The 23,003-nt window shown below is 36.1% G+C and overlaps 1 protein-coding gene across 2 annotated transcripts in view; it reads left to right on the top strand.

Annotated features, from left to right (window-relative positions):
* Positions 1-5,710: 5,710 nt before the first annotated feature.
* The window catches only part of LGR5 (leucine rich repeat containing G protein-coupled receptor 5), a 59,682-nt gene continuing 42,389 nt past the window's right edge, over positions 5,711-23,003 (top strand). The window contains exons 1-2 of one of the 2 annotated variants that reach the window (XM_030959464.1): positions 5,711-9,397; positions 15,536-15,607. In XM_030959464.1, coding sequence (XP_030815324.1) covers positions 15,546-15,607 — 62 coding nt within the window. In that variant the 5' untranslated portion in view covers positions 5,711-9,397; positions 15,536-15,545. Of the gene's footprint in view, positions 9,398-14,324; positions 15,608-23,003 lie in introns of those variants that run through there. The other variant, XM_030959463.1, reaches the window with a different exon arrangement.

Below are 23,003 nucleotides of genomic sequence, written 5' to 3'. Positions count from 1 at the left end.
TAAAGAAAACTAGTTTCTTTCACAAAAAAAAAAAAAAGCTTGAATAACCAACCAGGCATTACAGTATACTTGTGATGTCAGAAAACTTGTATTGATGCAGATTAGGAATCGTGTTTCTTCATTTATTGTCCTTGTTCTACCACTGGTATAAATATTGTGCATACATTTTGTCTTCTAATTGAGTTAGTCACCCATACCTGCCTTAAGCCATTTCAGACTCTCCAGGTTTTCTGGGGTGTCTCCATGGGGTACACATGATAAGGGCTCTACAGGAAGTGCATCCTCTGCTGTGCAAACAGCAATGGTTGGGAGCCAGGCAAGTGATCTCAAGTGATGAACCACAGCTAAAACAGTCTGGCAGTTTAGTTTACTTTTAGTCAGCCCAGAGCCATGGCATGGGGGAGATTTGGAGTAGAAAACACCTTTTTCAGTTTGTGTGACAGGCTTCATGTGAGGCTTACAGTGAGCTGGGCTGAGCGTGGATGATCTGTGATGCCATATCCAAGTTGCAGAGAGTTTTTAAACTCCTTTGATAGTAAGAAAAGTGTGGGGACATTGTGGGAAGGAAGGAAGGAAGGAAGGAAGGAAGGAAGGAAGGAAGGAAGGAAGGAAGGAAGGAAGGAAGGAAGGAAGGAAGGAAGGAAGGAAGGAAGGAAGGAAGGAAGGAAGGAAGGAAGGAAGGAAGGAAGGAAGGAAGGAAGGAAGGAAGGAAGGACAGACTCGACTAAACTTTTCCCTTCCAAAAGCACTAGTGGGAAGGATAATCTTTGTGTATCCTGGTGAGGGTTGTCCAGTGATCCCCAGGCTATGTGTCCTTGACATCCACAGTATATTTTCTAATAAGGTGGAAAGGTCTTTTTGTTCAAATAATAACATTTGTCTGGATTGGGGGAAATTTGAAAGGGGTCTGAATTTTTTTTTTCTTTTAATGTAAAAAATTTTGACTAGCATTGCACGACTGGCATCTCAAACTTTGCCTAGGGTCTCCAATGTGTGATGTTGTTCTGTTTTTCTTCTTTTCTTTGGTACCTAAACATTTTGACCATACTATTTCAGTAGTAGTAGTAGTAGTAGTAGTAGTAGTAGTAATAATAATAATAATAATAATAATAATAATAATAATAATAATAATAATAATAATAATAATAAATAATGCCTTGGACCTGTCAAAGTAGGTCATACCTTGGCTCTGGGTTAAGCTATTGGATACACAATGAAAAAAAAAAGGCCTTGGGATGTAAGAGCAGCCTAAAAAATGTTTGTGTGTGTAAGGGGCACAGGTTTCGAAGGTTTAAAGCCTGTCCATTAGCTTTACTTGAAGAAAGTTACATTAAAACTGCATTGTCCTAGAAGAAAGACAAAGCAGTATGTTACATGTTAGAAATTATTAAACCTTTTAATTAAATAAATATTTTGTAAAATATCAATTATGAATGCTTAATAAGGATTAGTAAGGATATTAATAAGGATTAATATCAATTTCTTGTCTGTACTTTAAATATGCAACAAACAAAAAACTTCTGCTTAAGGGAAATTTTAGACTGTTTCATTAGATAAAGCAATCAGGTTGTGCTTTAATCAATTTCTTTGTTGAATTAGAAGAAACATACCTTCCAGTCTTAAAATAGTAACATAATTGTAAAGTTGTCAGTCTGCGGTTTCTGTTTGAACTGATTACAGTTGATAAAAATAACAAACCATGACAAATAGTGGGGCTAGGTTTCAGTAATTTACTGAAGAATGTCTCTACCAAGTCTTTGTGGCAAAATGTCTTGTTTGCAGGACAAATGCAGAGTTGAAATAACAACCCATGAATACCACTGGTGAAATGGCTATGTACACAAGGTGAATGCTAAAGTTTTCCCTTCTGAATGGACCTTTTAATCCAGGCATTATCTAGGCTCTGAAAAAGTCTTCAGTGGCCTTACGTACAGATTAATGAGAAAATCTGAGACTCGGAGTTGGGCTATTTGCAGAAACAGTTTTCAAGATTTACTGATGGTTGACAAATGCCATTTAAGCTTTCAAAGCCATCAATATGCTATTGAAAAGGATTTAGAGGGAAATCCTCCCACTATAGAGAACGAGGACTTTGAAGGATCTCAGTGGAAGCCCTTGGTCTCCCCACCCCTTCAAACCTTTCACTGGCTTCCTTCAGCATATAGAGCCCTGAAACGCGTGGCTATGGGAAAGGGGGGGTGGTCCCTTTGAAAGGCGTTTGTATATAACTGAATGTGCCAATCTGCTTTTGTTCAGGCATGAGAACTCAATAGAAGTGTTTCCAGAAAAAGTCTCTTGTGCTCATGATCAGTTTTTCAATGGGCTTTCTGCTAATAGATTTTTAATATGGGAGCTGGAAATGGTGAAATACGAGTTTGAAAATTCTAGTGAATTGAAAATTTGCCCAAGAAAGTCTCTCTGCCCTATAGCATTTGTTAACCATGCAACCATATCCTTCTCCAGTAGTGGCTTTCAAAGAAAAGGAACTTCATACATTATACATGTCACAAGACAAATCACCTGAGTTTAAATTTTTGAAATAATGTCCTTTATTCCACATAAATTCTAAAAGCCGTTTCTATGTTGTTTCTTTTCTTTGGTTATTTAAAAACTCATTTTCAAATCATATGTTTTTATTTAAAAATATCCATTGTGGGATTGAATTAGGAAAAAAAGATGATGAACCTTAGATGATCATGTTTTAGTTAAAGGAGTTGTAATTTAAGATCAGGATGGCTTGAAGTCCTTGCTTTTGCCCATGCTGTTCAGAATCAGCAGGATTCAAGATAAAAATTCTGAAGAGCTTAATGAAATTGTACAAATGAAAAAGTGGCAGAACCTGCTGCACAGTTCTGGAAAAAGGGATCTCTGGAATCTCTCATGGATTATGCAAGGATATACTGGGGCTTTATCCATTAGGTTCTTGAGAGATTTGTGGTTTTCAGTCAGAACAAATTCTCACAAAATCCCCTCTGTGTTCCTTCTAATAGCAGCAGTATTTATGCATGTCAAACTGTGGTGCTGTCTTCCAGTCTGTCATAAGTACGTGAAAGTTGAGATTGAAATGCCAAGGCCATGACTGAGGGGGCATTCTTCACCTCTAATCTTGACATCACTCCCCAGATAGGACAGGAGAACAAAGCCAGGATGTGAGCTGCTGTAGTCTCTTTATACCCAGTGTATGGTGTGAAGAAGAACATCATTGTGCATCCCACCAACTCCAAACTCCTCATGAAGGGAGAGGAAGGCTGATTGGATTCTGCAGAATGTGGAAAATAGGACAATACATCTCAGCAGAAGACCTGCTTCTACTTAGTGCTTTGATTTCTGTCCCATATTTCATTTCTATCTGCACCATTTTGATGCTGGCATCCTTTTTGCCACCATCTGGGGAAGGAGAGCAGCAGTAGCAGCATGTGGCAGGTACTATCTCATGTGAGGTGGTCAGTGTCATAAGAAGCCAATATCCCATAGCAATTGGGTGTTGTGGTGTTCATCTGTGCTACTTGTTCATTGCAAAGCAAATGAAACCTATATCAGAGCTCCCAGATTGTCTAAGGCTTCTAGTTCTTAAAAAAGGATGGTGCATCCTCACCCAGAAAGAACCAACTGTTACATCCCACTCGTCTCCACAGGTTAAGGGGAGTGTTGTTTGAGTCACTTTACGTGATGCACAGGAGAAAACAATTCTCCAGACATTCAGTACCAAACTTTTACTTGCAAGCTTTAGAACATTAAGGTAGAATAAGGTACTTGGCAAATTTTAAATAAACTTAGGCAACTTGAACTTATCCAGATATGGATAAGAGGCACTTACAAGGCATTGACTGGAATTTTTTTTTCTAGCTTACAATATATTTTGAGAAGTTAGAAGAAAGAGATAAAGAAAGGGTGGGAGTAAAAAATATATTACCATGCATGAATCCAGCAATGAAACTTGATTGTTGCAATTTAGATGTCTACTGATCGAAGTGATGGTCACAGTCTTGGTCTGCCAGGGGTGGAGGAAGGCCATGAAACACAAAGTTCAATGGGTTAAGAAATGGTGAGGTTCAAGTGGGAATGCCCAGGTACCTCCTCTGGCGGGGGGGAGGCGGGAGTGGAATTTTACACTGTCGGATGCAACACTGTGGATCATGTGCAGTCTTCTGGTGGAAGGACCTAGGGTGCTTCAGGGGTCTTTGATGGTTTATAATGCCTAAGACATGACAACTGCCTCTCATTAGAGTAGTTGAGCCAATTATGCCCTATCAGAGGAGATAAACACCTTCAGACCTACATGTGAATGTCCCAATATCTCTTCCCCAGAGGGAAGTTTTACACATGACCCAGTTGCATAAAGAAGGACATGATAAAAAGCACTACCCCACCTCCCAGGATCTGCTGCTTATCAGCCTCTTCCTGGCTCAAATCCCAGCTTCTTGCTACAAAGGTTGATTTGTGGTGGTCATCCTCTGGTGCTCACACCCGCTGCACCTGGGCTGTTACCTTGCACACTATCAGCAAAGCATCCACTGCTTTTTGCAAATGGCCAATTGTTTGAGCCTTTAACATTTCAGTCTCTCACTCCATCACAATGTACATTATTCTCAGTAATCCTACTGGTTTTCTGATGGAGCTGGTTAGAAACCTGAACTTGATGTTAAAGAAAAATTGGGCAAAGTCTATAGAAAAGAGAGGGTGAGAAAGGAAAATCGACCAGAATCAGCTCATCACTTTGAAAAAACACCAGGAATGAAAAGTTAAGTACCAAAAAAATTGGATCAGGCGTGACAACCAAACAGAAAACAAAGAAAAGCTGTAACAGCTGAAAATGCTACACTTTCCACTCCTTAGTGACCTGCATGACATCTTGCCTTCAACAGATTTTAGAAATTATAAAATGGTTTAAAAAAATACATTGAAAAATTCCCTTGAACCTATGAGTACTAAATGCACTATTTCAGGCAAGCCAGTATGCTGTTGCATAATTTCCACAACCATGAAATACTGCCTATTGGGCAGAACCTGCCATTAGGAACTGGTAGGCCTGGGATGAGGTCGTCCATCCATGGGAGTCACTGGGAGTTTTGCTGCCAGTGGAGCCAGGTGTTTACCCCCAGGCACTGTTCTAGTGCTGACATTGACTTGCTGTATTAGAGGTATTAAGACTTGTAAATAACAGGGCAACTGATTGTTTTCAACATTTTTATAATTTGGAATAGAAAAAGAGATCTTGGAAAGTTCATTTTGTGAGCAAAATAGGCAGACCAGACAGGTGCAGTAAGGACACACTATTTCCCATGTGCGCACAGGTGCAATACAGTTGGCAGCAACAGTTTACTTTTGGTAAAGGTTTGTTTTGGCTACTGATGTTTTGTGATATTGTCTCCAGGAAGATCCAAAACTCAAATTTGAAGCCTGAATCAGAGACAGGGCAGAGGATTAGGCTGAACAGCACCAGTTAGTTGCTTGCCCTGAAAAGATTTTCTGTTGATCATCATAACAATCACAAGAAGTGTGGGTCATTGCCCTCAAAATGAGGTTGCCAAACAGCGGACTATGTAAGCTCTGTGAATAAAAGGAAGGAAACAGGGATCACTTTTTCTGGATCAGGGCACTGCCTCTGCTCCTGCTAAATACTGGCTTATCCCCTGAACAGCCCGGCTGAGCTCAATAGAAATAGTTCTGAAGTATTTTGCCTCTACATATTAATTGTAAGGCTCTGATCCCATTAATTTAAGTTGTAAAAGGAAATAATTTCTCAAAAGAGAACCCATTTTTATACTAGAAAGAGTGCAGTTCTTTCTAGTATGATTATGCTGGTATAAGCACATGAAAAATACGTGCCAGCCCAATACAAAACACGAAGTCTCTCTATTGGAGATTTCTCCTTGTTAGGGTGGCTTAGAACATCTCAACCCTGCTCCTTGACCTGATTGTTTAAAGCTAGCTCAGGTATTCCAGTAGTCTGCCTATCTGAAGGGCAGCTGATTAGTTACGAGCAAAGAAAATGTGTGGAGACTAGATGCAAGTAATGTCAGTATAGGATTAAGGATCTGGTATTTATATATATTAAGACTGTTTTATACCAGTCCATGTGAAGGTATCTCATGATGAATATGAATTTTTATTACTTAAGGAAAAAGAAATCATTACCTGATGGAGAAATACAGTGGTTTTATGTGCATTATCTTTGTAAGAATCAAGCTACGTATTTCTTGGCACTTACTGTTGCAGAAATGTGGATGTTCAACCAGTCAGGGAAAGATCTGACAGCTTTGTCATTCCTCTGAGCTCTATAGGAAGTGTTGGAAGAGACTGTCAGCCAGCCAGGAGCTGGCACATCTAAATGCTTTTTGTGTTTAACAAAACAAACTCTGTCAGAGACATAAAGGGAAGATGTGCATATAAAAAAAATCCACAACTTTCTGTGTCTGAGGAATGTTTACAATATTTACATCCTAGGTATAAGATCAACCTGCATTAGTCCAAGCCAAAACTTCCAACTGAAACCAGTTCTGCTTCATCTTTCTTATGTGCTTCTCCTCTGTATTTGCGCTTGTGGAGGCACAAACACCAACGGAGTGAACCAGTTCAGGAAACTGATTTCAATTAAAACCAATTCTTTTTCCTGCTGGATATTTTTTTAAATATAGATCAGTTGCCAACTCTGGTTAAACAGCATCTTTACAAAGAATGAGCAGTTCTGGATTAGGGGAGAAATCAGGAGAAATTCTTTTGGTAGCAACATTGAATGAAACTGAGCATGTTGATGATATGACATCCATTGGGTTGTCCATGCAATAAAGAGAAGATTCTGTAGATAATTATTTCAGCTAAGCAACAGCACAAAAATGATCAAATCAGTACTTCAAAGTCGAACTCTAGTAGGTGTAATGTAACATAGCATCATTTCCTTTACTGGAACTCTTCAATTGCTGTTCAACAACACCATGTACAACTAAGCAGTGGTAAAAGCAGAAGTGACAGTGCTGTGCTAAAATGATTGGACATGATAATATTAATGGTGTTCTCCAACCTAAACAGTTCTATGATTCTGAGTCTGTGATTCAGCACCAATGCATAGGAAAATGGAAACTTGTAGGATAAGAGTAGCGAAGAAACTTACCAGCATTTTACTGCTAAATCATCTGACAAAAAAAAAAAAAAGAAAAGAAAAGATCAGTTGAGATTAAAGGCATGGACTCATGCTGACTTTTATTTTTGCCATCTCCTTTACTAAACCAGAATTTCTCCCAGAGTATGTGTATTTTGCAGTGAGCTATTTTGGGAATACCCAGTGTATATATCCATGACACCTGTTACATTATGTCACACAAAGTGGCATTGTGCAGAGATCTGATGTTGCAAAATTGGAACAGCCATAGCATCATTCTGCTGTACCTGGGATAATTAGTCTCTCTGAAGATACCTAACGTGGTAATGCATCTTCCAGCTCTGGACCCAGCTCACTGAGCTGTACCTTGGGGACCTTTGCACTGTGCAATGTAGATGTATTTCCTGCCCTGAATGCACAGATCTGTTGTGCACAGATCTCCAGATACTCATGCCTACACCATCACTGTTGAAATGTGTTTATAGTAGATGCTCTCAAAGCTCTTTGGATTTAAATTCTTCAAATCCGTGCTGTGGAATTGAGTTGAGGCAAGTTAGGATGCACAAAATAAATTACTTATTCTGTATCTTGTTACGAATGAAATCAGGCTAATCATGATTAATTTTCACTCTCAGCAGGCTCACAGAAGTTATCTTGGAAATTTTGGTGAAGATGAGTTTTAAAATTTGTTTACATAACATATAATCTGTGATGTACATAATTTATGGTTAGATATTCAGACCAATTCACTACTGGTGAGCTGTAATAGTTAATTTAGAAATTTGCACTTTATAACTTTAAGTTTATATTTTGAATCTTTGTTTACGCTCAGATATATTTTGAATTAGTTTCTGCTGTAGACAAGGTGTAGCATGATGATCAAACTATGCTGTGCTTTTTGTACATGTTCTCCTCTCATATAAATAACCATAATTTAGAAACAGCCTCATTGAAATCAGAAGGATGAAATTATAGACAGGGAATTAGAAGAAAACTGGACACCCTGTTTCTAAAATGGATGAATGTGTCCAGTCATTTAGGAGAAGAAAAAAACCCAAAAAATAATAAAAAGGAAAAAAGAAGTATTTTTGTCATTTATCGAGTAAATAGTTGTAAAAATAAGCAGCAACTGGAGTGGCAGAAAATATTCTGAAACCAAGGATTTCTTTCCCCCAGACTTGGTTACGTCTCATACATATCTCTTGTCAATTTAATTGTGCTATTCTTCATCAAAATAAGATAAACAGTACTTGATAAACAAATAAGTAATGAAAAATACAATAAACATGCCAGTAGTTGTCCTCATAAATTTCAATAAAAACTGGTATTATTTTCCTGTCGTATATTGTTTCAGTATTTGAACAAGATTAATCATGTATGCAGTACTCATATAATCTGTTTGACCTAGTGCTGCAGAAACAAGCAGTAACGCACAAAGTAAAAATGTACTAATACAATCTGTGGGCATGGGTGGAAGAGGAATTCCATCCAGTCCTCTTTTAACTGCTTCTGCTGGCTTCTGTATTATTAAATACTCCCTTAGTTATTCCAGTTTTCAATATGTGAGCTAAGTACAGCAAATGATTGACATCTTGGAATGTTTTCGTAACTTACCCTGGTAATTATTCCTTAGAAAACTGAGTGTTCACCCTCAAATGAACAGCCATGAATCAGCTTTGAAATGAAATGGTTAATTTTATCTAGTGGGCATCATGAATTTGATATTTAAAAAAAACCAAACAAACAGAGAGCCAGAATCTTTTTAGCTAAAATGATATGTCAGATACTTGTCAGATTAATTCAGCACTGGGTGCGTATCTTTGATCTTTACTTTCTTTTTTTGTCCCTAATTGTTTGCTCTGACCTGCTCCCTCTGCTGGAGTCTTGGATAAACTGAATGGCAAAATTGTTTCCTGAAAAGATTAATCATGCACATACTGTTTGCTTTACAAATGTTCTGCAGTCCAGATATAAGTAAGACTTGGATGGTTGTTTATATGGATGAATTGCCTGTGTTCAGGAATAATGCATGGTGTTTAAAATCACTCTGTTACAGAGCTTCTGCGGTAATAAGCCAAATTTTGCTGTCTGTGACATCAGAGGAACTCAGTGACAGGTGTTGGAAGTGCAAAAGTCTGGCCAAAGCATTTGTTACTTTGTGTTGAATCCAGATGTGACCTATCAGCCTGTTTGCCAGGATCCAGTATTATATGGGCCAATACACAACAGCACAGAAGACATGTAGACGGAGCCCTCCTGACCTCACAGGATCACCTTTGAGATTTCCCTAAATTCAAGGTGCTTCATCCTTACCATATATATCTATTTACAATTGTGGTGGCTGGAACCAGCAGCACTGGTGTGACTAGGACAGGTGTGAGATGGACAGAGGGAGTACAGTCCATTTACTGGCATGAAGCTCTGTGAGGTGTGCAAGCACACAGGCTCACTGCACATGACCACACAACATCATTCGCTTGTTGCAGGGCATGTTTTAATACAAAGGAGTTGGGTTTCTAGAAGGAGTGATCTTCAATGTCAAGTAACAAAATTTTCTGTAACAAATGTGGAACAAGCAATCAAATCTCTTTCAGCCTTACACCCCTTCCATGTAAACCTGTAGCATGGGATCTGTTGCTGTTAATTTGCTATTGCAAATAATATTACATAGGGTAATGGATTTTTAAATACTTAATAATAGCATTTGTCATTATCAATATGCAGAAGGGCAGAAATATTCATGCTATTGTCACTTGTTATTTACCTTGAATACCTTGATTGTGTGAGATTTCCTACTCTGTGTAATGTCTATAATGGCTCTCTCTACTGCTTTTTCTAACTAATGCACTACTTCTTCCAGAAGATTTTTCCAAATACAAAGATGTACTCTTCAAATGTGAATCATTTAGTGGAAATTCATATCTTAATCATAGTTATAGCATCCTTCAAAGAATCACAGATGAAGTTTGAAGCTAGTTAGGAAAAAATTGTCAGAAAACACTTACAGTGCTTATTTATGCATGCTCATACTCTGTCCTGTGCTGCTCTGCAAGGGTGTATTAAACAGGCAAATACATGACTAGCAACTTTCATGTTGACTTTGAAAGATAATGCAATCTAGGAACATTAAAATGAAAGTATGGTCTTTTTTTCTCAGTCTATTGACAGCTTATGCATTGAACTTTGGTGTAAATGCCATGGCAATGTAAATCACACATGGCAATGTAAATCACATTGGACAGTGTGATCTAATGAAAACAGTGCTGGACAACTCATCATCAGTGTCATTTCCTCTGTGTTGTATAAACATCTGTTTGACTGTGAACATGTCACTTAGCATTAGATGTATTAGTTTCCTTTCTGTAAAATGATAGTAATTATTATTCTGTTTATTTATTGATATTCTCAAATGAAAACATCTATAGCAATTTATTTGTAAGAAACAGGAGCTTCTATTACTACAGTGTTGGCAAATAGATTTATGTCCTTAATGTAGGTGTAGCATATGAGGATATTTTCCATACAGGATGAAACATTTGCATTAGTAGATGCCATGCAGTCAATAGCCAACGTGTTCTTCCATCGTCCTGGAGCTAATACTGCCTATATCCTGCCAGTGCTAGAAACAAGAGTGCTGTGTTGGAAGGATAGGCAGAGCAAGGGAAGAGCAGCTGTAGGATTCACCTGTTTTCATTATTTTGTGTTACCACATGTAAGCTAGTGTCAAATTTTGTTCTAAACAAATTAAGGAAATTGTCTTAGTTTAGAAACTGTTCTCAATGGGTAACAACTAAGGGACAACATTCAGTCTGTTGACAATATTTTATGAGAGTGCTTTGTCTTTCAAAGACTTCCATAAAAAGAATTCTTAATACATGTTGGATGAGGCAAGCTTAGAAGAATCAAAATCAATAATAAGTCTTGATATTTTTTTGTAAATCAAACAGGTTGCAACTCTTTAAATAATTTGGCTAGAAAAATAATTATCTTTATTATTGGATTTTTGTTTTAGACCTGGAATGGATAGACAAGTTTGTACCATTCAGTATAATAGACATTTAGCCTAGTAGAAGTTTAGCATGTATCCCTAGGCATACTTTTGTTCTCCTTTAAAAGACATAAATATAATGTGAAAAACCAATCTTCCATGATGAATAGTCACTGAAACATCTCTTTTAATAACAGTTAATAAAAGCTTAGTAATGTGGCCTGCAGACTCATCTATTATATGTTAAGAACTAATTCACTTAACTTGTTTTACTGGCTTTCTGGAATTTATTGTGAACTACTCACTTTTAAGATGGTAACTGGATGTTTTTTCAGTGTGTTTGTTCATGGACAATAAAACTGGGGGTAACAAAGACCTGCTGTATTTGCCTTCTTGGATGCTGTTTTGCAAATGCTCATTTACTCATCCACTCACCCAGAAACAAAAACAGGTAGATGCATGGTGCAGTTTTCAATATTTTCTGGTCTTCAAAGATTTAGTCAGAGCTATCATTCCTTTAACAAGTCGCCAGAGACACTGCATGGTGATTGATTGGTACAGAGTATAAATAAGATATCATTATAGTGAGCCATGTTGCCAAAGCAGTCACTAAAGCAAAGCTCCTTATCTTTTGAAAAGATGAAAGTGTCATTTGAAGGTATGTTGCCTTTATAGTCAGCAGCTGGACACAGAATGCTGATGGGAGAAGGGACAACGCATTCATCTCGCTGTTCAAAATAGCATATTACCTTTCCAGTATGATATGGCAGCTCATAGTGGTTTTCACGAAGGTGGGGCTGTGGCTGTCTCTATTCAGAGCATTTGTAAATTTAGGGTATCTTCTTACCATTTTGCTCCTACTGTCATCAGTGGGATTTGTATGTGCTGTGATGCTGGGAGATGGGTGTAATTCTGTTACACTGAGTTGTTTAAAGACTTTCAGTATCCAAATACTTCTAAGTTTTTCATCACCATAATTTACAAGAGACTACCAAGATTTGATACAAAATCAGAACCATTCCACTGAGGATAGTTAAAGTTCCAATACCTTGATTTTAATACTTTTAAGCACTACGTTGCAAATGCTGATGTGCAAGCCAGCTTTCATGCCCTTCTCTTTCCTAGAGAGAGCAAATTGCTAGTTTTTACAGGCCAGCACTGAAAGGAGAAATCAGAAAACCCATTTGAAGGAAAGAAACCATCATATGTGCAGGACATAAGGCATATTCTCTGCAAATGTTATTGGTTTTCATAGTAATGATATGTAACCCTAGAGTTTACCACCTAGCTGTTTCTGGCTGTCAGCTGTGCTTGATCTAACTAATGGCTGTAAATCTCATCCTAACCGTGTCTTCTTGGCAGGTGCAATATGCTAGCAAACCAAAATTCTGAGAACCTCCTTTATTTGTCTCTAGAGCACTATGAGGAATTTCTGTTCAGAAGCCCAAATTTTACGGTATTGTTCGCACAAGACTGATTGCATTGCATAAACTCTTTGTTTGTCTCACCTCTCTGAGCATCCCCTCAGAAGTAACTTTGTGCCATGGCACTTCTCTCTCTTCTCTCACTCATTTCAGTGAACAAAAATTTGATTAAATGCATTCATGGTAATTCTGAAACAAAAGAATATTCTGAATCTAAAAACTGTGAGCACAGACGAACTACTGCTTTGTCAGTGTAAGGGATGTGTGGGTTTTTTGGGAGAAATAATGTCACCTATTTAGCTAACTGGTACAGCTGGAAGAAGTAGAGAACTTTGATTTCTGTGCCTGAAAGTTTCTCAGTTTTTCCAACTGTGTCAGCTAGCCTCATCAAATATATTACCCCTCACTACCATAGTCTGCCTTATATTCTCAAACTGTTACAGCTACAAGAATAGCGCATTGCCAACATAGACTGTAATGTCCTGTGTATTAGTTGCTGGTACTTTAAAAGCTACTTTAAAAAGAGGTTATTGAGTTAGCTTGGGAAATAATTCCTGTTATCTCCGCCATCCCTGGAAATATTTAAGAGATACATAGACGTGGCACTTAGGGACATGGTTTAGTGATAAACACATGGCAGTGCCTGGTTGAAGATTGGACTGGATGACCTGAAGGGTCTTTTCCAACCCAAACAATTCCATGATTCCGTGAAATATGCATAGGTAATGTTTAGTAGTTCAGTTGCACAAAAACATCTTGGTATGTTATGTTCCAAGAAAAGAATGGTGGGGAAGAAAAGGTAACCAATCTAACAGAAGGAAATTATTTAACTGGTAGGTTTAAAAAGAGTTAGAAATTGCTGCAGCGTACGCTGGGAAAAAGGGGAGGTTCTCCTCCATCATATGATGTGGTACACATCCTTTACCACATGAGTGGAGTCTGAAAAGGAGAATAAGACCTAGCAGTTCACTGTTGGCAAATCCACCTCTGGGGTCTAAAGATGTTATTAAGGAAAATGCACTTATTGTTGATTTTCTCTTTGGTCATCAAAGCACATAATGAAAGCCACCTTCTCTTGTTCTAATCCTCTTAAGATATTAGGGTCTGGGTAGACTGCTTCTGACTGGTTCGTCATGGGGTCCTGTGGGTGATACAAGCAGACAAGTACTGCCTGCTAGTAACAGAAGTTAATATGCTAGAAAAGCAGACTTCAGGTTTGTCTCATCAGCCAGAGCACTGGTTAATGCTGGGTTTGTAGAATGCCCTAAATACGTGTGTGTCTGAAGATGAATCATTCCCATCTTCCACCAGGGCTGCCTTTTAAGTCTAAAATGTGATTTGGCATGTTTTCAAAAACCCATTAAGACATGTGTTGAAAATATCATAATCAAAATGATCTTGTTAAAATATTGGGTTTATCTTAATATTCAGTAGTATATAATTCACTACCTGGATGAGTTTTTCTTTTTCCAAATAAATCCATGTTTTTGTTCCTTTGCCAGAATAAATCCTTTGAGCCTTTATCAAAGTGAAAGGGCAATAACCTGCTACACAGTATGAAAGAATTAGGTGATAAAGTGTTACAATAAAAAATGAATTTAATAAGTACACATTTCTCGAATTATACTTTGATTTTGAAGTGAATGCAGAAACCTTACTCAATATTGATTTGATAATTGTTGTAAAGTATTAACACATTTCCTTTATTTTAAAATCTCTATGTGAAGTATGTTTTTAAATTATACATTTTAAAATTCACCAAAAGATCAAACATCTAAATTAACTATGCTGACTAAAAGCATATATTCTGTAATGTGAAACAGACTGTGAGTAATAAGAACTAGATGGAGTAGGAATAGGATGCCTACCCACCAAAGTACAGATAACTTATTTACCTTGTAAGCTCTCAACAGCTGGAAGAAATAAAGTTATCTAAATAGTACCCAAAGTAGCTGGAAGCTATAAGCACTGCTACAAATGCGTAGATATGTTTAAATAGTGGGGAGTTTTAAATTACTGTAAAATGCTTGCATAAAATATGCAGGTCATTCCTAATTTTATTTTAAAAATCTACAGAAATTGTGATACAGTTGTGTAAGTTGTATCATCCACACATAATTTTATTGTGCAATTTGTTTACAGTCTTGGCCCTCAATGAAAAGCAATTATAATGATACTGTAGGGCATGGGGAAGACAGTGGAAAACAGTGAATAGGCAAGTTAAGAATAAAAGGGTATTATATGAAATTTAGTCTAAAACATAGCTTGAATGAGCTCTGACAGAGCTGATATTGCTGGTAGTTTCCTGTACCAGGAACTACCATGGAACCCCACCAGGAAGTGTGTTACAGAGCAGGATCACATTACACCCTTGTTTTATGGTTCGTTTCATTTATTTAATGCAATTTGAGTACCTGTAACAAAAGAGCACTCAAAAAGGGAATGTTTATTATTTGAAAATATGTCATTTCTGTAAGTCAAGTTGGGTTTTGGGGACACCTGATGTGCCTGTGTGAGGCAAGGCAGATCAGTATGACCATGAAACAGGCTGTATGGCAAGAGCAAAGCGTTTCCATATTCATGACATTTTAAAGATGATGCAGATACTTTGTATCTGTTTGCTTTTGCCTGTCTACTTTAGTAAACCAAGAGTACTACAGTGCTACAACAACAAAAAGCATAGTAATTTTCCTTTACTGCTCCAAGTACATTTTAATACAGTACAGTGATTTATTGAAATTATGTCGACTAAACGTGTTGTTTAGTGTTCTAGCTGATTTATAGAGTGTGATAAAGCATTCCAAAATCTCTGGAAATGAGGAACATGCTACAGCCTGTATTGGTCTGACAAAGCTGTGTTCATATGAAAAAGGAATGTTTAATGTGCTAAGTAGATAATGATTCATCAATTCTGGCAGAGGAACTAATTTTTATTAATGTAGTACTTAAAAATGTGTGGAATGAACAGCTGGATGCCACAGTTGTGGCTTGCCATATTAAGTCTCTGTCTGTTTTCCCCTACAGTGATCTCAGTATGAACAACATTACTAAGCTGCCCTCAAACCCTGTGCACAATCTGCGCTTCCTGGAAGAGCTGTAAGTATCATTGTATCCTTGATGGGCCTAGTCAGCACTAGACACATTCCTGTGTTTGTCTCTCCTGCTTACTGTGGGAACCAGATAAAATGGTGCAGGAAAGCTGTCAGCCTGACACTTTTGGCACATGCGGAAACATTTAGTTGAAAAAAAAACAATTGCTGTGATTCTGGAAATGAACTTATAAAAGAGTTACCATGAGGCTACAACTTCTCTAAGCAGAGACAGAGCCAAACAAATTAAAATTTTTAAACAAGGACTGTTTAAAAGAGCTGGATTGCTTTTTGGAAATAGTTAAGCAGCAGGATATTAAAAGTTTGAATACTGGCTCATGTTTATTAAAATCCCAAGTAAAGCTGTAATCAAAACCAAAACCTGCTGCCTTGTTCTGCCAGTGTCAAGGACAATTGAGTCCACATTTCATAGTATGGAGGCTTCTTGTCCTAATCACTTTTAATTACTGTTTCCTTACTCTTAAACTTAGCATTCCTGAAGGCTGACTGTGGAGTGCAGGATCCTGCAAAAAGCTTAGTTACGCTATCTACTACATTCACCGTGGGGAAAAAGTGCATTGGGAAAACTAGCTGATCAAGCACAACATCAAAAGAGGAATGTTGGCTTGAAGTGATTGTGACTAACCAAAAGTGAAAAGTATTGTGCATTCATGAGACCTGGATTTGGCAGTGACTCTAGTTATAATGGCCGGGACTTAAAAGAAATGTAGGTCTCTGAGGAGTGATGGAGACTCTATAAATGATGCACCATAGATCTTGTGAAAAAAAGCTGGCACCTGTATTTGCCTGAGTACCTCTAAATATTGATTAAAAGCCTTTTATGAAATGTGGCTTTTATGTTTTTAGAACTGAAAACCCTTTTTTTTTAGCGTGCTTAGCTGCTAACATGCCATAAAATCCATATAAGATGTGTGCAAAGTCATGGTGCTACCCTTCTTACAAAGATATTATCTGTTTTAAGCTATGAAATGTGTACAGTCCTCTGCAATTTAGGTGGGTATTGCACTGGCAACTTGCAGTGTCCTTGCTAACTCTCAGTTGAATTTTGCCACTTGATCTTTCCAGTCAGCATCTACCAAAAAAACCCAAAAAACCCCCAAAAAAGCAACAACTAATCAAACCAAACCAAAAAAATTGAAACCACTTTGTATGCTAATTTCACACAATATCCTATTTGCAAGCAGGTTTTCCTTTCCTGTCTTATTTCTATTACTCTCAGTACTTCTATTTGAAAAGCTTTATTTCATTTTATTCTGTCTATCTTCCTTTACTTACTCCTTTTCTTTGGTTATCAATATCTGTCTTGCCATTAGTGCAACTTTCAAATAACGTAACAAACAGGAACATAACACAGAGGGATGTCACACACCAAGTGTTAACAATATTAATTGCATATGGAGTGAATCATGCCTCAAAGCCCCTGCTTGTGGAGTTCTTCATCATGTTCTTGTTTGCTTGTCCAATCTCCTGTCAGTTGTTATAACCCTACTAAAACCTGCCAACCCAATTGCTTTCTGGCCATTAAAGGAAAGAAATTAAATGAAAGTCTGGGCTTTTCCTGGAAGGAAATTCTAATACATCCTGGTTACCTTCACTATTTCATTTTAAGATTAGATCACAGAATCACAGAATCGGGGGGGGTTGGAAAAGACTTGAGATCATCAAGTCCAACCTATGACCTAACACCACTTTATCAGCTAAACCGTGGCACTGAATGCCACATGCATTATTTTTTTAAACACCTACAGAGACAGTGACTCCACCTCCCTGGGCAGGTAAATGGCCCAAATTGTAAGAGTTTAGTCACTGCCTGGGGAACTGCTGTGTGGTGTATATGAGCTTCCTAATCAAGACCTTTGAAACTGTTCTTGCCTTCTCCTTGTGTTGGCCCACCTTTTTCACTGGAAATATTAAACCTTTATTCTTACAAGCCTCTGCTCCAAATTAAGTAATTCCAGTCTTTCATTGCTGGTAATACCAGCAAGGCATTTATTTTTTTACTATGTTTTGTTCTACGTATACATATTCAACTCTTCCATTTGTTTCACACCAGACAATCCCTTCTATTTCTCATTAGTTTAGTGCTGTTTCATTAATTCCTCCTAGTTTGTATTCACTTTTAAAATAAGCTTAAAAAACTGAAGCCTTGGAAGATGGAAGGCAACTGATGTGGGGCAACTTCTCATTGTGCTGAGAGATTGTTTGGTGTTCAGAGGCATGCAAGGCAATTCAGCCTAGTATTATACAATGAATATAATATAATAGAAAAATGTATAGACAATGGAAAGGGAATTTTTGATTTTATTCAGTTTTGAAGTGGGGGAGAACAGCCATTGTAGTTCTCATGCTCCCCTATATTAATTTTTGAGCAGTGATTATACACATGAAATTTTTTTTCCCATCCACATGATTTTTTTTCTAGTTTACCTGAGAAATCTGTGTTTTGTTTGTGTAGCTTAGTTAGAAGGTACTCTTGAAAAAAAAAAAAATTAGCCCATAATTTAGACATTGTCGAAGTAAGATTTTATAAGATCTTTACTAAAGCAATGTTTCATAAAATTAAATCCATCTTCGAAATGTTCATCTGATCTTTGAAGTACACAACAGCAGGAGCTTGAAATGCAGCTTTTGGTGTTTTTCTAGTGCTGAAAAAAGTCTCATTAATCCCTTTATTAGAGATCTGGTTCAAATATCTGATAAAAGCTCATGACTGAACACTGAATTTTAGCTTAGATGTTGCATCCTTACTGCCTGGTTTGGCAATACTATTGAGTGATTATCCTGAAGAACTGAGGTTTTGTTAAAGCAGTTAAACTAATTGTTTTGATTCCAAAGCAGTGGCATATATAATAGGTCTGTTTAGCCAGTTCCAACCTTCCCGGCTAAGTCTGGTCCTCTTTTACAGCCAAGGTTTGACACCTCTACATTCAGCATTCTTGCAAACCTGATGATCGTGACTGGTACTTATTCTTAACCAGAGACTATGACCACCAAAGTAAAACATATTGCAAGTGTTTTTTGGGTGCATGTTCCTTCGAAAATTTCAGAAAACATTGAAGTACTTGAGACTTTCTAACTCTCAAAATAATGAATTCTGATCAAAATCTTCTATTTGTGAAAATGATGAGCCTTTCAGATTTAATTTTCTCTTAAAACATGTATGACAGAACTCCCACCAAGAAAGAAGTATGTTTCAGCTGCTTGATTATCGGCAAGTTGCTCTGCATGAACTTGTACAACACTATTAAGTCAAATTCTTCATTATAAATTCAAAATAACTGCAGATATTTATCAGTCTGACCGAATCCAAGACTCATTCTCATGTGGATTATTTCTAGACATATGTCATTATACAGGATGTGTAGAATGCCTGTTCTAATAGACTGGTGAATTAGATAAATAAATGGAAAAAAGATTTTTAAAAAAAATCTAAAGGGTGGGACTTTGAACAGTTTTAGAGGCACCTACATCTGAGTGGATACCTAATATTTTGTGAGTACTCGCACTTCAAAGCAGTGCCTGAAACTATTTTATTTTAGAAATTAATGTCTCAGTGAAACGTGAGGAAGAAAGCCAATAATGATTTAAAACTATTTGAATCAGACCTACCTACAAAATCTCTCCAACTAGATATATATCCACATATAAATATATATGCATAAATATATGCACAGACACCCACACATGCACATATATAAAGCTTTAATTTTAATTTTAAACCCAGGAACATTCCACAGATAAGCAAAGCTTCAAGTGATATTTAGTAAATTGCTATTTTTCAGCAACTTAAATTGGGTGTTTTAGTAAAAGAGCAACAAAAAAGCTGTTTTATTACAATTATTTTACCACAGAGCAGTACAGTCCCAAATAACCTCTTTTCTACATAATCAAACAATGAAGTCACCCCAAATAATTTGCAATCTACATACACTGCAAGAATGTTTTCTGACACACATGGTTATTTTAAAATAATCTTGAATACAAATAAATATATCTACAAAGTTTTTAGATTGATCTTTGTATTATTATAGTGATCTCTCAGGAAAAAGTGCCTTTAAAAGCACAATTTGCTCTAATACAAAATTGCAAAATTGCAGACACAGTACATAAGAAATGTATTATGTGAATTCTACCATGATTTGTGTTGAAATCCCTTTACACTCCAAAAGTGGTCAAGAAGCCACTGTATATGTGAAAAAGTCCTAAATTACCAGGCATGATCCATTATGAGCTGTTTGGTTTTTGTTTTTTCTTTTTACATCTCCCTCCATTTGCTCTTTCTTGCTGCAAAGAGGTTTTCAAGGGGTTAATGGGAACTAGGTGTTCTTTTCCTCACTGACTCTGAGTCGTGGGACTGAGATCTCATGTATATTTTTGAAGACTGAAAGCATTTGCTCTTGGAGTCCTGTACAGTCTTTCATTTCATACTGGTGTAGGCATATTAGGAGTAGCATTGAAAACAGATTCTGTACTTTAAACTATAACATAAGCTGGTAGAAAACATGAAAGTGCTGCAGCCGTAGTCTAAAACTTTTTTCAGAAAGTGGGAGAATCATGTAATTTACTTCAACAATCTTGAAACACTCACATTAAATACTAAGATATTTCCTAAAGGTTAATCTGCATACATTTAAAAACCCCTAAGGCAAGAGTAAAAATGCTGCCAACTGACATGCAGAACTAAAATAAAAAGAGAGTATCATCTAGTGGTCTCAAACTATCCACACATTCCAATGTCACTTCAATGCCAGTTTTACAGTTCTTGCACAGCAGGGTTTAGCAGAGCTGGTCCTGGTGAAAATTGGTTTGTGTCACCTCCATCAGCTAAAGTTTCAAGAACTGTTACTGCTAAATGACTTGTGATCCCCTAGATAATTTCAGAGCCATGTACAATCTAACACCTAAGTTGTGAATTCAGCTTCTTCACATAAATTGCAAATTTGTTTCTTCACGTGTGCATCATGCAGATCAGACTGTGTCACTGTGTCCAATACATGGTGTTTGTCAGTGAGAAATATCTGTCACCAGCCCAGCAAATGGCCCATGGCACACTGTAAATTCTGTTGCTGCAAGACAGATTTTGTTCATACCTGGGGACTGTGGTTTCCCAACTTTGCTTTAATATAGAACTGCACCCAAAGTCCTGACAGAGGGAAGTGCACCAGTTGTCTTCAAATAAATTGGTAAAAACAGTAAGGAAATGTTTACCTAGTTAATCAGTTGGAAAGAATGACAAGTTTTCTCCCCTAGTTTTCACATGCACGGTTTAGGTTTGCTAAAAAAGAGCAAACCCAAGCACAGAAGATTCCTACTGTATGAGCTAACAACTTGTAACCTTTACATCCACAAAGCAAGGGCCCTGGTGTTCTGGAGCTCTCACTGCCTTTGATGCCATCCCTTTGATGCCACCCCTTTGATGCCACCAAAGCAAGTAACAACAAAGAACTCGCCCATGTGGATGTGTCAGCCTGACATCCTCCAAACTGCCCTTTTTGCCATCTTATCAAGAATAACAAGATGATGAACAGGGGAAAAAAAAAGAGAGAGAGAGAAAAACAACAGAGCAAATGCCTTACTAAATCAGAGCTGCTTGCATTGCTTATTGTATAGCTTGTGCTGACAGATAATTATTCTGGAAATGTTAATGCAAATTGCACAGAGCAACCTTGACACTGAAACTGCTCTGCGTCTGTGGGGCAAAGAGGAAGAAGGGGAGATGGTGGGATAGGGAAAAGATAAAAGAAAACTGAAAACATTCAGGTATGCTTGCAAGCAGAAGCAATAAATGTTCTAGGTTGAAATCCAATAAACCTTGTCAGTGCTGCTGCATTACACATATTGAGTGTCTGTTGAAGTTTGGTTTTGGCTTGTAGCTTATAAATGCTTTCTGGTACTTGTAATTTATTATCCAGCAATATTCATTAGGAGCTAGTTTAGAACATCAAAAAGAGTCACTGGAAGTGCTTATTGTGTTTTGTGATCAATACAGATAGTGACATTACTCTTAATTAAACTAGGTGAACTGTTTTTTCCAAATTTTTAATAGAATTTCTTTCACATTTTTTATAATTTATTTTTAATTTTATTTTATAGTTTTATGAAACATGAAATATAAGAAATATAAAGTAAAATGTAAAATAAATAACATTTAAATTCCTGCTAAGTAAAAGTATATCTTATTTGAAACTTTTTTTCAAATATTTTTTTTTTTTTTTTTTTTTTTTTTTTTTTTTTTTTGTTTTTTTTTTTTTTGTTTGTGTTTTTTTTTATTTTAATTTTTTTTTTGTTTTTTTTTTTTTTTTTTTTTTTTTTTTTTTTTTTTTTTTGTTTTTTTTTTTTTTTTTTGTTTTTTTTTTGGAGTTTATTGTTTGAATGTGGTTTTTTTTTTTTTTTTTTTTTTTTTTTTTTTTTTTTTTTTTTTTTTGTGGATTTGGAGAGGGTTTTTTTTTTTTTTTTTTTTGTAATTTTTTTTTTGTTTTTTTTTTTTTATTAGGATCATTTTTTTTGGGTTTTTTTTTTCCCTTTTTTAATTTAGTGTTTAAAAAAACAAGGAGAATTTTATGCAATTCTTTTGTCTTTTCAATTTTCTTTGTTTTTAATTTTATTTATTTATAAAATATTTTTTTTTTTTAAAAAAATTTTAAAGAAAAAAATAAATGAGTCAAAGTATATTTGAATCACAATTCTTCTTAAGACATTTTGTATCTTACTAAGTCTTATAAACATTGATTGTTTGTTTCATATATAGTTTATTTGCAAATATTATGAGTCAATATATTTATCAGAAATTTAGTTTTAATTTCTAATTTATTGTTTTGTAATAAACAGTTTAAATATTAGTGATTCTTGACTCCTTTTACATTGTTTTTTTTTTTTTTTTTTTTTTTTTTTAATTTTTTTTTTTTTTTTTGGTTTTTTTTTTTTTTTTTTTTTTTTTTTTTTTTTTTAATTTTTTTTTTCTATTTGTTTTTTTTTTTTTTAAATTTTTTTTTTAAATAACTTCCCACCATAGAAAGCTGTTATAGAGTGGTAAAAATTCAATATTGTACTTGTAGCAAAGTATGTTCTCCACTCCTTTTCTTTGGTCCTTTTCATAATGGTTTTACAGCCCCTTCACATTTGACAATAAGTGAAAATGAGAAAAGGTGGTTCTTTTTTTTTTTTTTTTTTTTTTTTTTTTTTGGGTGGGTTTTTGTTTTTTGTTTTTGGGGGTTTTTTTTTGTTCTGGGGTGGCTGTTTTTTGTGGCTTTGGGTGTTTTTTTTTTTTTGTTGTGTTTTTTTTTTTTTTTCTGGTGGGTGCTTTTTTTTTTTTTTGTTTGTGTTTTTTTTTTTGTTTTTTTTTGTTTGTGTTTTGTAAATCATTCCCCCCTAAGTGTTAAATT

Source organism: Camarhynchus parvulus, chromosome 1A, assembly GCF_901933205.1.
Source record: "Camarhynchus parvulus chromosome 1A, STF_HiC, whole genome shotgun sequence".
Classification (NCBI taxonomy): Eukaryota; Metazoa; Chordata; class Aves; order Passeriformes; family Thraupidae; genus Camarhynchus; species Camarhynchus parvulus.
Note: the sequence above shows the minus strand (reverse complement) of the source record. Positions and strands in the feature narration are given on the sequence as shown.